Source organism: Bubalus bubalis, chromosome 11 (genome assembly GCF_019923935.1).
Source record: "Bubalus bubalis isolate 160015118507 breed Murrah chromosome 11, NDDB_SH_1, whole genome shotgun sequence".
Taxonomy (NCBI): Eukaryota; Metazoa; Chordata; class Mammalia; order Artiodactyla; family Bovidae; genus Bubalus; species Bubalus bubalis.
Genome location: NC_059167.1, coordinates 64,985,089 through 65,000,935, shown reverse-complemented (window position 1 = coordinate 65,000,935; position 15,847 = coordinate 64,985,089). Strand labels below are relative to the sequence as shown.

The following is a 15,847-nucleotide window of genomic DNA, read 5'->3' as shown; positions in this document are numbered from 1 at the left end:
CAACAATCTATTAAAAAGATCATACATCATGACCAAGTGGGCTTTACGCCAAGGATGCAAGGATTCTTCAATACTGCAAATCAATCAATGTCATATAACACATTAATAAATTGAAAGATAAAAACCATATGATTATCTCAACAGATGCAGAGAAAACCTTTGACAAAATTCAACACCCATTATGATAAAAACTCTCCAGAAAGCAGGCATAGAAGGAATATACCTCAACATAATAAAAGCCATATATGATAAACCCACAGCAAACATTATCCTTAATGGTGAAAAACTGAAAGCATTTCCCATAAAATCAGGAACAAGATAAGGGTGCCCGCTCTCACCACTACTATTCAATATAGTTTTGGAAGTTTTAGCCACAGCAATCAGAGAAGACAAAGAAATAAAAGGAACCCAAATTGGAAAAGAAGTAAAACTCTCACTGTTTGTAGATGGCATGATTCTCTACATAGAAAACTCTGAAGACACCACCAGAAAATTACTAGAGCTAATCAATGAATATAGTTGCAGCATATAAAATTAATATACAGAAATCCCTTGCATTCCTATACACTAACAATGAGAAAAGAGAAAGAGAAATTAAGGAAACAATCTCATTTACCATAGCAAAAAAAAAAAAGAATAAAATACTTAGGAATAAATCTACCTAAAGAAACAAAATACCTATATATAGAAAACTATAAAACACTGATGAAAGAAATCAAAGATGACACAAATAGATGGAGAAATATACCATGTTCATGGATCGGAAGAATCCATATAGTGAAAATGAGTATACTACCCAAAGGAAACTACAGATTCAATGCAATATCGATCAAGCTACCAACGGTATTTTTCAGAGAACTAAAACAAATAATTTCACAATTTGTATGGAAATACAAAAAGCCTTGAATACCAAAGCAATCTTGAGAAAGAAGAATAGAAGTGGAGGAATCAACCTGCCTGACTTCAGACTATACTATAAAGCTATAGTCATCAAGAAGACAGTATGGTATTGGCACAAAGACAGAAATACAGATCAATGGAACAAAATAGAAAGCCCAGAGATAAATCCATGCACCTGTGGACACCTTATCTTTTACAAAGGAGGCAAAAATATACAATGGAGAAAAGACAATCTCTTTAACAAGCGGTGCTGGAAAAACTGCTCAACCACCTGTAAAAGAATGAAACTAGAACACTTTATAACACCATACACAAAAATAAACTCAAAATGAATTAAAGATCTAAATGTAAGATCAGAAACTATAAAACTCCTAAAGGAAAACATAGGCAAAACACTATCTGACATAAATCACAGCAAAATCCTCTATGACCCACCTCCCAGAGTAATGGAAATATAAGCAAAAATAAACAAATGGGACCTAATTAAAATTAAAAGCTTTTTTGCACAACAAAGGAAACTATAAGCAAGGTGAAAAGACAGCCTTCAGAATGGGAGAAAATAATAGCAAATGAAGCAATTGACAAAGAATCTCAAAAACATACAAGCAACTCCTGCAGCTCAATTCCAGAAAAATAAATGACCCAATCAAAAAATGGGCCAAAGAACTAAACAGACATTTCTCTAAAGAAGATATACAGATGGCTAACAAACACATGAAAAGATGCTCAACATCACTCATGATCAGAGAAATGCAAATCAAAATCACAATGAGGTACTATCTCTTGCCGGTCAGAACAGCTGTGATCCAAAAGTCTACAAGCAATAAATGCTGGAGAGGGTGTGGAGAAAAGGGAACACTCTTACACTGTTGGTGGGAATGCAAACTAGTACAGCCACTATGGAGGACAGTGTGGAGATTCCTTAAAAAACTGGAAATAGAAGTGCCATATGACCCAGCAGTCCCACTGCGGGGCATACACACTGAGGAAACCAGAATTGAAAGAGACATGTGTACCCCAATTTTCATCGCAGCACTGTTAACAATAGCCAGGACATGGAAGCAACCTAGATGTCCATTGGCAGATGAATGGATAAGAAAGCTGTGGTACATATACACAATGGAATATTACTCAGCTATTAAAAAGAACACATTTGAATCAGTTCTAATGAGATGGATGAAACTGGAGTCTATTATACAGAGTGAAGTCAGAAAGAAAAAGACCAATGCGGTATATTAACACATATATATGGAATTTAGAAAGACAGTAATGACGACCCTATACACAAGACAACAAAAGAGAGATATAAAGCACAGACTTTTAGACTCTGTGGGAGAAGGCGAGCATGGGATGATTTGAGAGAAAAGTATTGAAACATGTATATTACCATACATGAAATAGATGACCAGTCTAAGTTTGATGCGTGAAACAGGGCACTCAAAGCCGGTGCACTGGGACAACCCAGAGGGATGGGATGAGGAGGGTGGGAGGGGGCTTCGGGATGTGGGACACATGTACACCTGTGACCAATTCATGTCAATGTATGGCAAAAACCACTACAATATTGTAAAGCAAATCCTCCAATTGAAATAAATTTTTTAAAAAAGATATAAATTTGTATATTCTAGCCTCAGATAGTTAAGTATAACTGTTACCCATCAAATTTCTGCCTCCTTTTAGCATGTATATATATCTGTTCCTTTTCCGTGCTCTTCTTTCAACTAGTCACTGCTCTTGTTACAATTTTAACTAACAGACAAATGATTAGAAAAGATAAATGTACTCATAATTGTGACAACTTCCTATTGCTTTGTCTATGCAAATAACAGGTCATTTTCCAACTATCTCCTCTTAGACTACTGTTTTCATACTACCAAATGTGAAGTTAAATGATGAACTTTTTGAAAAACAAATAAGCTGTAAAATTAAATTCCTGATCTGTAATTATCCCTTTTGTTTCCATTATTTCACTTACAAAATGGTTTTCTATTTTCATTTGTTGACATCTATTTATAAAGAGCAATTACCTTCACAAATTCCATAGCAAAGAATTTTTTGTATTCCATCTCCATAAAAAAACTGCTGAAGATCAACTCGTGAAGGATCTTACGGGCACCTATAAATCATTTTGGGGAGAAGTGGGAGGAGCATTGCCAAAGCAAAGAAAACATTTTAGCTATTAGTAGTGGCAGAACACTATAAAAATATTTCACATGCTAACAGACTTCAAGGACTCAAATATTAGTGGCGCTTATCACGTTAATATTTAAGAACTAGAATTTGAGATACATACATGTAATGCCTTTTCCCTTATTTTCTGTACCCGTCTCACCGCTGTACCTTTTACTTCATCCTACTTCGCCAACCTTTCTCCATTTCTTTATATTGTGTCTCACTAAAAACTATCCTATGTACCTTCCCTTCTCCATCCCCTTAAGGCTTTCTCTAAATTTTTACTTTTGGGTCTTCGTTTAGATTTTAAAAATGAAAATTAATATGGCTTTTATAATGGCATTACTACATGAATACATACATACTCTTTTTTACTGGTTCTGACTAATTGAAAAGGCACTACAATTAAAAGGCAATCTTCCTGGGTTTTAACACAGAGGAATACATATTGACTGCTTAATCTCACCCTGAAAATATAATATCTTATCAAGTTCATTGATTTAATAAACAAAAGAGATCACAACTCCACTACAGCTGTAATATTCCTTTGCTTCAAAGCAAGAAGTGTAAGTAAAGATCTACCTACCTTTATAAAGTTTTGCATCCCAAAGCATTAACCTGCTTATGAGACAGGGATTCTCTGAGCCAGGTTCTTCTCTAAGGCAAGCTTGGCAAAAGATCTGTCTGAAGTCACCTACAAACAAAAGAAGTTACATAGTTTTTATTCTTAAAGTATTTCTCCCAAAAATACATTTCCTATAAGAACATATGAAAAAACTAACAGTAAATGCTCTCATACTTGATGTCAAGAATAATTCTGTCAACATCAGAGAATCAAGAGCCAAAAAAACATTATTCATAGCATTTGAAATGCAATACTGAAAATAATCAAAATGCATAAAAAACAAACAACAATCATTTTACTTTATACTCAACAACATTTTAAAATCTGTGGCTATTTAAAAAGACAATATTTTATGAAAAATAAGAAAAACAGGCTATATGCTTACTTGAGTAGCTCATAATTTTATTCATCCAGGACCCCAGACGCAAAGCAAATTTCTGATGCGCCATAACCTCAGAGTGTAATACTTCTACATGAAGTGGATGTTGAGAGACATTTTCTGAATGACTCTACAAATGAAAGGAATATTAGAAACAAACTAGTTTTTAAATTTTTGTTTTAAAAGTGATCTAGTTCTCAAAAAAACAAATCATATAACTGTTACATTTTCAAAACTCTGGGTCTAAATGCTCCAAACTTATGTTTACTTAGGATGTCAAACCACTTCAACAATATAACTGTTTTACTTGAGCTCTTGTACATTCCACTTAACATTTTCGTTTTGACCCTAATTCAGAAAATTACCTTTATATCTTCCTTTGCTTCCTGGCAAGCAGCAAAAGCACCTGCTTTAACAGCCCGACGGCCCTAATTATAGACAAACATGAGAATTAAGTAGTAGATTGACAATCCCAATCAACAAATAATATAAAACCCAAAGACCCAACAAGCTCTTAATTATTAATCATTTTTGACCACCTAAAAATCCTAAGATTGATAACACCTATAAGATAAACAGACTCTTGACAGTCCCTTGGACTGCAAGGAGATCCAATCAGTCCATTCTGAAGGAGATCAGCCCTGGGATTTCTTTGGAAGGAATGATGGTAAAGTTGAAACTCCAGTACTTTGGCCACTTCATGCGAAGAGTTGACTCATTGGAAAAGACTCTGATGCTGGGAGGGATTGGGGGCAGGAGGAGAAGGGGACAACAGAGGATGAGATGGCTGGATGGCATCACCGACTCGATGGACGTGAGTCTGAGTGAACTCCCGGAGTTGGTGATGGACAGGGAGGCCTGGAGTGCTGCGATTCATGGGGTCGCAAAGAGTTGGACACGACTGAGCGACTGATCTGATCTGATCTGATCTGATGCAGCTTCAGAACTTTCAGTGCCACTAGTAGGGAATTTCTATGCTTTAGGGACTCAGATTTCTTATTTCACAAGAATGTCATTATTTACTTATTGTACTCTATTAGATAACAATAAATTAGCTTTAATAAACTACTATTATTAATATAGGCCTTAGATACTTTTCATGAGTGAAACTGAAATTCTTTAACATGTGTTACATAATATACATGTAGTCCACTAGTGGGTTAGAGGTGTGGCCTAGCGGATACTGACTTCTCAAGTCCTAGAATCACAATACCAGTAACTAGTGTCATGATGCTTCTTCCACTGTGTTACACTCCTCTTGAGGGTAGGGATTAGGTTAATATTTCTTCTGCTTATCTGAAGAACACATTTTGCTTTGGATGGGTGTTAAATAAAAGCTGAGCCATGTTATCAACATTATTCTATAAATAGTTTTAATAAATACTGTTAAGCTAACCAACTTTTCAGGATTCATGTATTTAGTCATTTATTCAATAATTTACAGAAACAGAACTAAGGTTGAGCTGACACTCTTAACTGCTCTTTGCCAAATATATTCAGTAACTTTCTATTTAGACTAAAAAAGGAAAATAATAGAAATCTAAAACTATAATATACACACACAGAAAAACCAAGTTTCAACCAATTTACTTAGGCTATAAGGAATAAATGAAGAGCATGGTTGTACCTAACACACTACGAAAGCACTTGGCAAGGGCTACAGAGCTACTTGGCAACACCCAATTTCCAGGAAGCTGAAGAAGACAGTATAATAATTCAAATGAAACTCACGAACCTCTTTGTCTATGGCGGTGGTGTGCATCTGGGCCTCTGCAAGTTCACAGTCAAGAGCTCTTTGTAGACTGTATATGACATGGTCATATGAATGGTGTTCGTCATTGAAAAGGACACAGTAGTATCTATCATTTTTCTCCCTGTTTAAAACAAAAAGATACATATTCAGACAATGCAACAAATAAGCAAAGGAAAACATGAAAACCAGACTAAAATAAAAAATGCCCTGTGATGAGTAGCACCATGTAGTTTCCTATGTATGAGAAAAGTGAAAGTGAAGTCGTGTCCGACTCTTTGAGACCCCATGGATTGCAGCCTAAGAGGCTCCTCTGTCCATGGGATTTTCCAGGCAAGAATACTGGAGTGGGTTGCCATTTTCTTCTCCAAAATACCACTCTAATACTAGTATAGGAGATGTTAAGTGGTACAGTGCCATAAAATTTTAAAACTCTGATAAAAGTATCAGTTTTTTCATGTTTATCCCCGAATTTTTCTTACTTCCAGAAGTAAAATGTTATTCTCATTAAGTGGCAGTATATCTTTAATACCATTCATAACTCTTGCTAATCTCCCACTCTGACAAAGGGAAACAAACCTCAGGCTCAGAACTTTCAAGCAGGGAATGATAAACAGTCAAGATTTCACTAACATTTAGTTTTCATTTATTTTTGTTTCTACCTTCTATTTATTTTAAGAAGTACTGGTTTTATAGTACATTGAAGTTTTTTTTTATGGTGTATAGATTTTAAGTGCCAGCACTACCATTTGACTGCAAAACCTCAGACAAATCACTTAAGCATTTAATCTTGCTGAGATGATGGTATCTTTTACATCTCTAAGAAAAGATGTATAATATCTCCATTTGAGTGTGAGGACCTTATAAAATATGTGAAAATGGTTGTGTGCTACAGCTACACAAATGTCAGAAATCACCACCAGTTTTAAACAGATTATAATAATCTTCCACTAAATAGTCAATTGATCCTCATAACTCTAAGAGGCAGCTTTTCTCAAGCCTCTTGTAGCTTAGGAAATAAGAGATTCAAAAAGACTTCTCTTTCGTCCCAAAGCCAAGAAACAATGAGAATTAGAAATCAGATCTGTGAATCTGAAGTACAGTGCTGTCTACCTACATGACCACATTCAAGCAACCCACCCTTTTTAGACAGGCAGACTGCTAGAATTATGCTTACCAACACAAAATTTCTTAAAGCATTTAACTGATGCTATCAATGTATTTGAAATTAAAACTTTTTTGGACATAATTTCTGATGACCTTTATTTTTCCAAGCAGTTTATGGTCCCGTAAAAGTCAAAATGATACATTCAATGTCTTTAAAAATTGAAATTCTTAAGTCTTTCTCCTAAAAGAATACAAATAAACCCAGTAAACTCAAAAAACTGTATTTAGATTTGTGAAACTCCTAATATTACACAGGTAGAAAAATTCCCACAATGCCCAAACTGTATTTCATATCAGGTCTTGAATTCTCTTTCGCCTCTTGCAAATTAAGAGCCAATATTGCTGTCACTAAAAGACTTATGGTTGTTAGAAATTGCTGGGTTTTAGCTAAAAACAAAAACAAAAAACCTCTTAAATTCCTACACGTGAAATAATCCTAGATCCCAAAGCATAGGACAAAGGGATATATCTCCTTATTCTGACCATCAAAATTTTTGATCAAGAAAAGTGCTCAAGATCTGGACTACAAGGGAAACACTGTTCTGAAGTCCCCACCTTAGTTCACGAACCTCTCAGGGAACCTGGAAGTTGGTCCAGGCCAGGATCAAACTGGGAAATTTACTTCCTTGCTGGGATGAATGGCTGCTAAGAACTTGTAAATCATTTAGAACAACACCCCCAAAATGTTTTTTCTTAAAAAATCAGAAGCTCCTGATTAAGCCCTTCTTTTGCCTTAACTTCTGTATGATGTCTTAGCAGAGCATTTCATATAAATGGACATTTTGGAAAAATTCTCTATATAAAATTTTCACAATGATAGTTAAGTTAAAACACTAGATAAAAACAAAAGACATTTTTCAAATACTCATTTTGCAATATAAATAACCATCATGAAAACTTCCCCCTTTAAAAAAATCCCCTACCTTTTCTGGAGTTCAGGAGGCAGTTCTTTTTCTTCTTCCCATATAGTCATTTCTACAATGTATTTTATCACCGAAGGGAATATTTTCCTGGCTTGGGCAATTACCTCTTCATTCAATGGACAGCGTAAGTTCTGCAAGAAAGTATAGAAAAACATATTCTCAATGTTGTATACAAGTAAGTGGATGAGAATGATAATGTTATTAATTTATAAGATCAATATTAATAAGTTCATTTACACCATCCTCCAGAATGAATTTAACTTCAGCCCAAGAGGTTGCTGTTCACACTGTTTAGCTGAATTCCTTGTGGCCAAGTTGGTGCTACAGATGACAGAAAGGAAAGGAGGCAAAATCATGGAAGCCTCCCTTATGACGCTCTTCCTTATGAATGTTCTTCTCTGCCTGAGTAAACTAATCATATCAGAGAACAACGAGTTATAGGGTTTTGTTTTTCCCTACAGTTTACAAAAGCATTTCTCATTTAATTTATTCCAACCAATCCTTACAGCCACTCTGTTAAGGCAGAAAATTTATGGCATTTAAGAGATAAAGATTCCATCTAAGGACTTCTGGGGTAGTCCAGTGGTTAAGGATCTGCCTGCCAACACAGGGGACATGGGTTTGATCCTTAGTATAGGAAGATTCCACATGTCTTGGGGCAACTAAACCCATGTGCCACAACTATGGAACCCCATGTGTTCTAGAGCCCACACACAGCAACAAGAGAAGCCACCACAATGAGAATCCCGTGCACTGCAACTAGAGAGTTGTCCCTGCTTGCCACAACTAGAGAACACCTGCTTGTAGCGACAAAGACCCAGCACAGCCAAATATAAATAAATACTAAAAAAATTTTTTTTTTAAAAAGATCCCATTCAAGGTCAAAGAGCCTCTAAATGGATATAAAAAGCAATACTAACATCCGAGTCTTTTGACTTTCATGGGAAAAAAATGTTCATTTCATTAAAGGATACCACTTCCTTAATAAGGTTTGTTCAAACCAATTAGCTAAAAAAAAAAAAGCATTTAACTGCTCTGCATCATAAACCATTAGTGAAATGCAAGTCAAAACCATAGTGAGATGCCTCTTCATACCTGCTAAGGTGACTATTATCAAAAAGGCAGGTAACAAGTGTTGGCCAGAATGCGGAGAAACCTGAACCTTATACACTGCTGATGGAAATGTAAGATGGTACAATTTGGAAAAGTCTGAGAGATGCTCAAAATGTTAAGTATAGTGACCTTATAATCCACCAGTTCCACCCTGAGATATCTACCCAAGAAAAATGAAAACATATATCTACACAAAAAATTTGCACACAAATACTCATAGCAGCATTACTCATAATAGCCAAAAAGTGGAAACAACCTAGATTTCCATAGACTGATGAATGGATAAATAAAATGATGCATAATCCATACAATGGAATATTATTTGGCCATAAAAATAAACTACATGCTAAAAAAGTACTAAAGTATACTCTTGAAATGGGTGAGTTTTTTAATATAGTATGCAAATCATAACTCAATAAGTTGTTTAAACAAAGCAGTAAGCAGGAAAACAAATATAGTAGCTCTTTAATAAGACACACACACATACACACACACACATAAAAATCCAATAGAAATTCAGTAGAAGGCTTTAATATTCAATTTTTTAACCTACCTGCTATACACCATACTAATGAACTGCATTTTATTCTGTGGTGACCAAAACATTAATCTACACATTTACTCTTCTGCACCTATTCTTCCTACTCCCCAACGCTTTATTATTTTCTTTTCTACCATCTCTTCAATATGTCACCTTTTCTCTGGAGATTTTACTCAGAAGCTTTTGCTAGAAAGAGAGAAAAAGAGTGCCAAAGGTACTAAGAGCAACATTAATCCACTATGTTCTTATTTCTTATCTTCTTTAGCTTTAGAAATATTTCCTTTCAATTCTTAATCGAAGTAGTCTGAAATGAAAAGTTAGAAGAATCTACTTATTACTTCCATACTATATCAGAAGCTAAGTTCTTCAGAAGAGTTCTAGTTAGTAGAGAAGAAACTTTTAAATAAATCATTTATAGCTTTTATATATATATATTATAAGGTCCATCAGAGGGAACAACAGAGTGATGATCAAAATCAATTTTTAAAAAACCTTAATAATAAACCTGAAATGTACTACAGAACTAGAAAGAAATTTCCCTTAAACATACTTATAGAGATATTGCTAAATGCTGGACTATAGGCTGATTGGTATTGACCAGGTCTAATTACACTTGGTAAATCCCTATTAGGGCTGGCACAATGCCACACACCTGGCAGAGTATGGATTTCACACTCACCAAAGCAGAGACAAAACAAAGGTGAAGCACAGAGGACTCTTGGGGGGCAACTTATTCGTTATATCCTAGCTGTAAGTATGCTCTCACATTCAGATCATGAATCTGTTCCTGAGTATACAGATCTGCGGACATAACAAGCCTGAATGATCTATTTCTTTTTGAATCTAATTATAAATCCAAAGAAACCCAAGAAGACCAGGTTAGTTCAGGACTCAATTCAGTGTTCTGAGGCCATATGACTCAGGAAAACCACAAACAGACTGGAACCCCAAAAGGTAGGAAGAAGGAGGCTAGTTTTGTAAACTTCATGAGCACTTAGGTTGATTCAATATCTTGGCTACTGTAAATAATGCTGCATAAACAAGGGTGCATATATCTTTTCAAATTAAATAAATTTTGTACTTCTTTTTTCTTAATTTTATCTTTGGATTGTTCATTACTAATGTATAAAATACAAGTAATTTTTGTATCTCATATCCTGCAATCGTGCTGAACTTGTTTATTAGTTCTAACAATGTTTTAATGGATTCCTTAGGATTTTCTATATACAAAATCACATCATCTGCAAACAGTTTTACTTCTTCCTTTCCAATTTGGGTGCTTTTTATATCTTTTTCTTGTCTAACTGCCTCAGCTGGAAGGTCCATTATACTAATGAATGGATACTTACTGTGGCAAAGCAGAATATGCCTTACTCCCCATCTTAGGAGGAAAGTATCCAAAAGTATCCTAAAACTGAGTTTTAGGTTCTTTTGACACAAATCCATCCTCACCAGCCTACCTCACCTATTCCCTAATTCATATCTGGAGTCAGGTATTTTTACAACAAGGCCTGGTTTCTTTTAGTAGAAAATGGTACTTAAGAGATCAAAATATAGACCCTAGGGATATTCAGTGTTATAGAGTTATCAGGAACAGTTTAAAGAATACAAAAACTATTTATTCCTTAAGTTTTAAAAAGGATTCTTCTGTGAAACCATTTGAGCACGGCATTTTTTAGAAAGTACTTTCTTGTGACAACTTTTTAAATTTCTTCAATGGTTATTAACTGTTCAAGTTTTTTCTGTTTTTGAATAAATTATAACTATACTGTTGGATAAAGGAATCTATTTTCAAATGTCTTTGCACAGAGTCATATAAATAGCCTTTTATAATCCTCCTGTGTCTGTGGTTCAATGGTCATTTTCCCATTCTCCTTTTTAATTGTCGCTATCTGGGCTTACAGTTTTTTTTCTTGATTAGGAGGTATAGTGGATAATATGTTCGTTGATTTTTTTTTTTCCTTTAAGAATAGCAATTACAGAATTTATGTGTCAGTTCTATTGTTTTCTAATTCATTATATCCTCCTGTTTCATAATAACTACTTCCATTCACTCTTTTAGGATAATATATTGTTTATTCTTACTTATCAAACTGACTGCTTAACAAACAAGTATTCTGAATTCATCTTTTCAGTGTAAATTCACTCCTTTAGAGAAATATGGAATCAAACCTTTATCAATTTATCAAATCTTTAAATCCTCTAGAATCAAATACAACTCCTTACATTTAAATATTAGAACATAAAATCAGGATTCTCGAAGGAATTCAGCTTAACCCATACAAATAACATTTCTATTTAATTTCATCAAGCTTAAAATAGCAATTAAAAAATAGTAATATTCTTACCTCTTTTGTGGTACCTGCTCTTCCAGGTTCATGACTTATACAAAAAGGACCAGTTTTCCATGCTTCTGTGTCCCCACAGTCACAAAATCCTCCTCCAGTAGAAGTATGCATCTGACAAATGAAAAATGTGTGTGTTAATTTCAAAACATTTTACAAAGCAAAGAAGAATGATAAAGAGAACTCAAATAATACATGTTTCCTGCTATTTAACCTTGATTGCCTTTAATATTATAGATAAATATCAAAAAATATTTTGATAACAAAAAAAATTCTCAATACTTAATCACAACAAAAATGGACCTTCAAAATTGATACATTTTTGAAACATACTCAGTTTTTAAATAGTTTAATAGTTTTTAAAACAGATTGTGTCATGTGCAAAAAAAAAAGAAAAGAAAAAGAAAAAAATCTATATGACACCCAGAATGCTTGAGTAGATTTTATTATTAAACAGACTTTTTAAATCATTACAATGATACTAGCTTAAGTACTTAAGAAATGTATATTTTCATCCACATTAATATCCTACAGCAACTAAAACTTATTACAACATTTTTTTCTTTGAGGCTGCCTGTAAAAAAAATTATCTAAAATACAGTAGCTTAGATAGAGAAGGATGACAATGACCTGAATTTGAATCTTCCCCCAATCTCCCCCCTCCAAATTATACACCTAACAAGGAGAACAAGTAAAGCCACACATGACCCATGTCTGCAGGATTACTGGGAGTCAAAAAGATAAATACCACAACCTTCAAATGACTTCTTTTATCAGAGTTTCTGTTGCCTATCACTTCAAGCATGTGCATACAGACAATAGGAGAGGGAAGCTGCAAAGACTCCATTAAAGAGAACAGAGGGGTATAAAGGACTTAAATCAAGCACACACAAAATCACATCCCAGAAGAGAAAGCTCAATGTCAAGGAACAAATACTGAACACAGATTGGGACTTGGTGGTTCACAGGGAAAGAGACTGAAGGTGAGCAGGACCAGAAGTGGCCACCTCTGAGAAGCATTACTTTGGGAGGAAAATCAAATACTTTTCAAAAGGTGGTAACCCCTTATAGAATGTGACAGTAAATGAAAGAAAGAAGAAAGAAAGCTTAAGAATCCTACAGAAACAAGAGAGAAACAAGACATGCCAAACCCTCCCCTCACTTCACCACCATCACCAATATCATCTATAAAAGAAATTACACAGAAGTGGGTAAAACTGACAGAAGAGAGCACTTATGAACACTATTCATGAAATGAAATAGAAAAAACTACACCATATCCATGTGAAACTGCTGCAAAAAAAAAAAAAAAAAAAAAGCCACAAAATATAAATAACAGCCAAAACTCAATTATGAAGCTGGAAGAAAATATAATGCTCTAAACTGAATTACCCATCCTCAAACAAGCATTAAAAACCCTTAATCAGATTAAGACACTTTTAATCATAAACACAAAAATTAAAAACAGAAATGGACAAAAAAGAAGAAATAAATGAGACCTGAATTAACTCAGGAGAAAAAACAGAAGAAAATGATATATCAGAAGTAAATAGCATTGAAACAAAGCAGGGAAATAAGAGAATGAAAGTAAGATGAAGCAAAGAAATACAGAATCAGAGGAAAAATGGTTGAAATAGAAGATAGGCCTAAGAAAGGTAGATGAGGTTAACGAGTCACCAAAGAAAAATCAAAACAATGGAACAGGGATGACAATCTAAGAGAACTTCCTGAAAACAAACTGCCTTAATCTACACAGTGAAAGGGCCCTCAGTGACTGAGAAAAAACTCAGTATGATCAACTCCTAAAACTACTAGACTTTAAAGATAAAAGCCCTGAGGTTTTGGGCAAAAAGAAGAAATAACATAATCACAAGAAAATTAGACTGGCACCAGACTTCTCAACGGGAGAAGGCAATGGCACCCCACTCCAGTACTCATGCCTGGAATATCCCATGGACGGAGGTGCCTGGTAGGCTACAGTCCCTGGGGTCCCAAAGAGTCGGATGCGACTGAGCAACTTCACTTTCACTTTTCACTTTCATGCACTGGAGAAGGAAATGGCAACCCACTCCAGTATTCTTGCCTGGAGAATCCCAGGGAAGGAGGAGCCTGGTGGGCTGCTGTCTATGGGATTGCACAGAGTCTGACATGACTGACACGACTTAGCAGCAACTTAGCAGTAGCAGACTTCTCAATAGCAATACATGAAACAAGACAACAGCAGAGCAGCATGATCAAGAAAAGAAACAGTAAACCAAGGATATTATCTACAGCTAAGCTTTAAAAATACAATTTTGAACGTGTCAGAACTAAAGGAACACTGTATACACATGACGTTCCAGAGGGATCTGTCTCAGCAGTGATCAAAAAACTCTCTGTATAAAGGAACAGACAGTAAATATTTTAGGCTTTGCAGGCCATGGAACCTCTTTTGAATTACTCAGTTCTACTTTTGTAGTGAAGCAGCAGCCACAGATAATAAATAAATGAATAAACATAGCTATGCTCCATTTATCATGAAATATTATTGAGAGTCCCTTGGACTGCAAGGAGATCAAACCAGTCAATCCTAAAGGAAATCAGTCCTGAATACTCATTGGAAGGACTAATGCTAAAGCTCAAACTCCAATACTCTGGCCACCTGATGTGAGGAACTGACTCATTGGAAAAGACCCTGATGCTGGGAAAGATTAAGGGCAGGAGGGGACGACAGAGGATGAGCTAGTTGGACGGCATCATCAACTTGATGGACATGAGCTTAAGCAAGCTCCGGGAGTTGGTGACGGACAGGGAAGCCTGTTCTATGGGGTCGCAGAGTCAGACACAACAGAGCGACTGAACTGAGAACTGATTATTCTTCTTATTCTTTTTCACAATATAAAAACTAGCTTAGGGGCTTCCCTGGCAGTCCAGGGGTTAAGACTCTGCACTTCCACTTCAGGGGGCATGGATTTGATCCTTGGTTGGGGAACTGAGATCCTACATGGCTTGTGGTGTGGCCAAAAGAAAAAAAAAAAAAGAATAAAAACTAAACTTAGCTTGCAGGCCATATACAAAAATAGATGGTGAACTGTATTGGACCCATAAACTGTAATTTACTGAACCCTAGAGGATGAGCCTCAGCTGACCAAGCAGTGACTGGAGAAACTTCAGAGAAAGGATAGTTGGTAAATATTTTATGTATGTAATTGTAGTGCTAAGAACAAATCAAAGGGCTTCCCCATTGGCTAAGTGGTAAAGAATCCTCCTGCAATGCATGAGACATGGGTTCAATCCCTGGGTCAAGAAGATCCCCTGGAGAAGGGAATGGCAACCCTCTCCAGTATTCTTGCCTGGAAAATCCCATGGACAGAGGAACCTGGAAGGCTACAGTCCATGGGGTTGAAAAAGAGTTGGACATGACTTAGTGACTGAAAAACAACTAAGAACAAATCAATCATGTTGATGTTCAGGAGAAATCAACACAATACTGTTAAGCAATTATCTTTCAATTAAAACTAAGGAAATTTTTTTAAAAAAGGACAAATCAAAGGTGTTGAAAGATACATGCATAGAAGAATGTAAACTTTATACAACCTCACAATTAGAAAGACAACTAAAATAATGGGAGAAAGGAAGGAGAAAGCATTAGATTATCAACTACTAAGTAGGTAATAGGAAGAAAGCAAAGACACCATTAAAACTGACAAACTAGACAATAAAAAGTTAAGTAAGGGAGTAAAAAGGAACTAAAAGCACTATAAAAATTATTACTACAAATGTTACTACTAGAACAAAGGTAACAAAAGAAATTAGAATATACAAATCAATTTTATATACTGAGGAATGCTAAACTCATCCATAATTACTAAAAATGTAGTTTCAAATCAAAGTAAAAGTATAAACTTTAGTATAGGGAATGCCATGGAAGCAAGACATAAACTACAGAAGCA

The 15,847-nt window shown here is 35.1% G+C and overlaps 1 protein-coding gene across 3 annotated transcripts in view; it reads right to left on the bottom strand.

The window, feature by feature from the left end:
• The window catches only part of UBR1 (ubiquitin protein ligase E3 component n-recognin 1), a 160,235-nt gene that overhangs the window by 111,983 nt on the left and 32,405 nt on the right, over positions 1-15,847 (bottom strand). For all 3 annotated transcript variants that reach the window (XM_006066177.4, XM_044925139.2, XR_006542864.2), the window contains 7 exons: positions 11,919-12,029; positions 7,917-8,047; positions 5,812-5,950; positions 4,442-4,504; positions 4,083-4,206; positions 3,659-3,766; positions 2,928-3,016 (listed from right to left, as the gene is read on the bottom strand). In XM_006066177.4, coding sequence (XP_006066239.1) covers positions 2,928-3,016; positions 3,659-3,766; positions 4,083-4,206; positions 4,442-4,504; positions 5,812-5,950; positions 7,917-8,047; positions 11,919-12,029 — 765 coding nt within the window. The remainder of the gene's footprint in view (positions 1-2,927; positions 3,017-3,658; positions 3,767-4,082; positions 4,207-4,441; positions 4,505-5,811; positions 5,951-7,916; positions 8,048-11,918; positions 12,030-15,847) is intronic.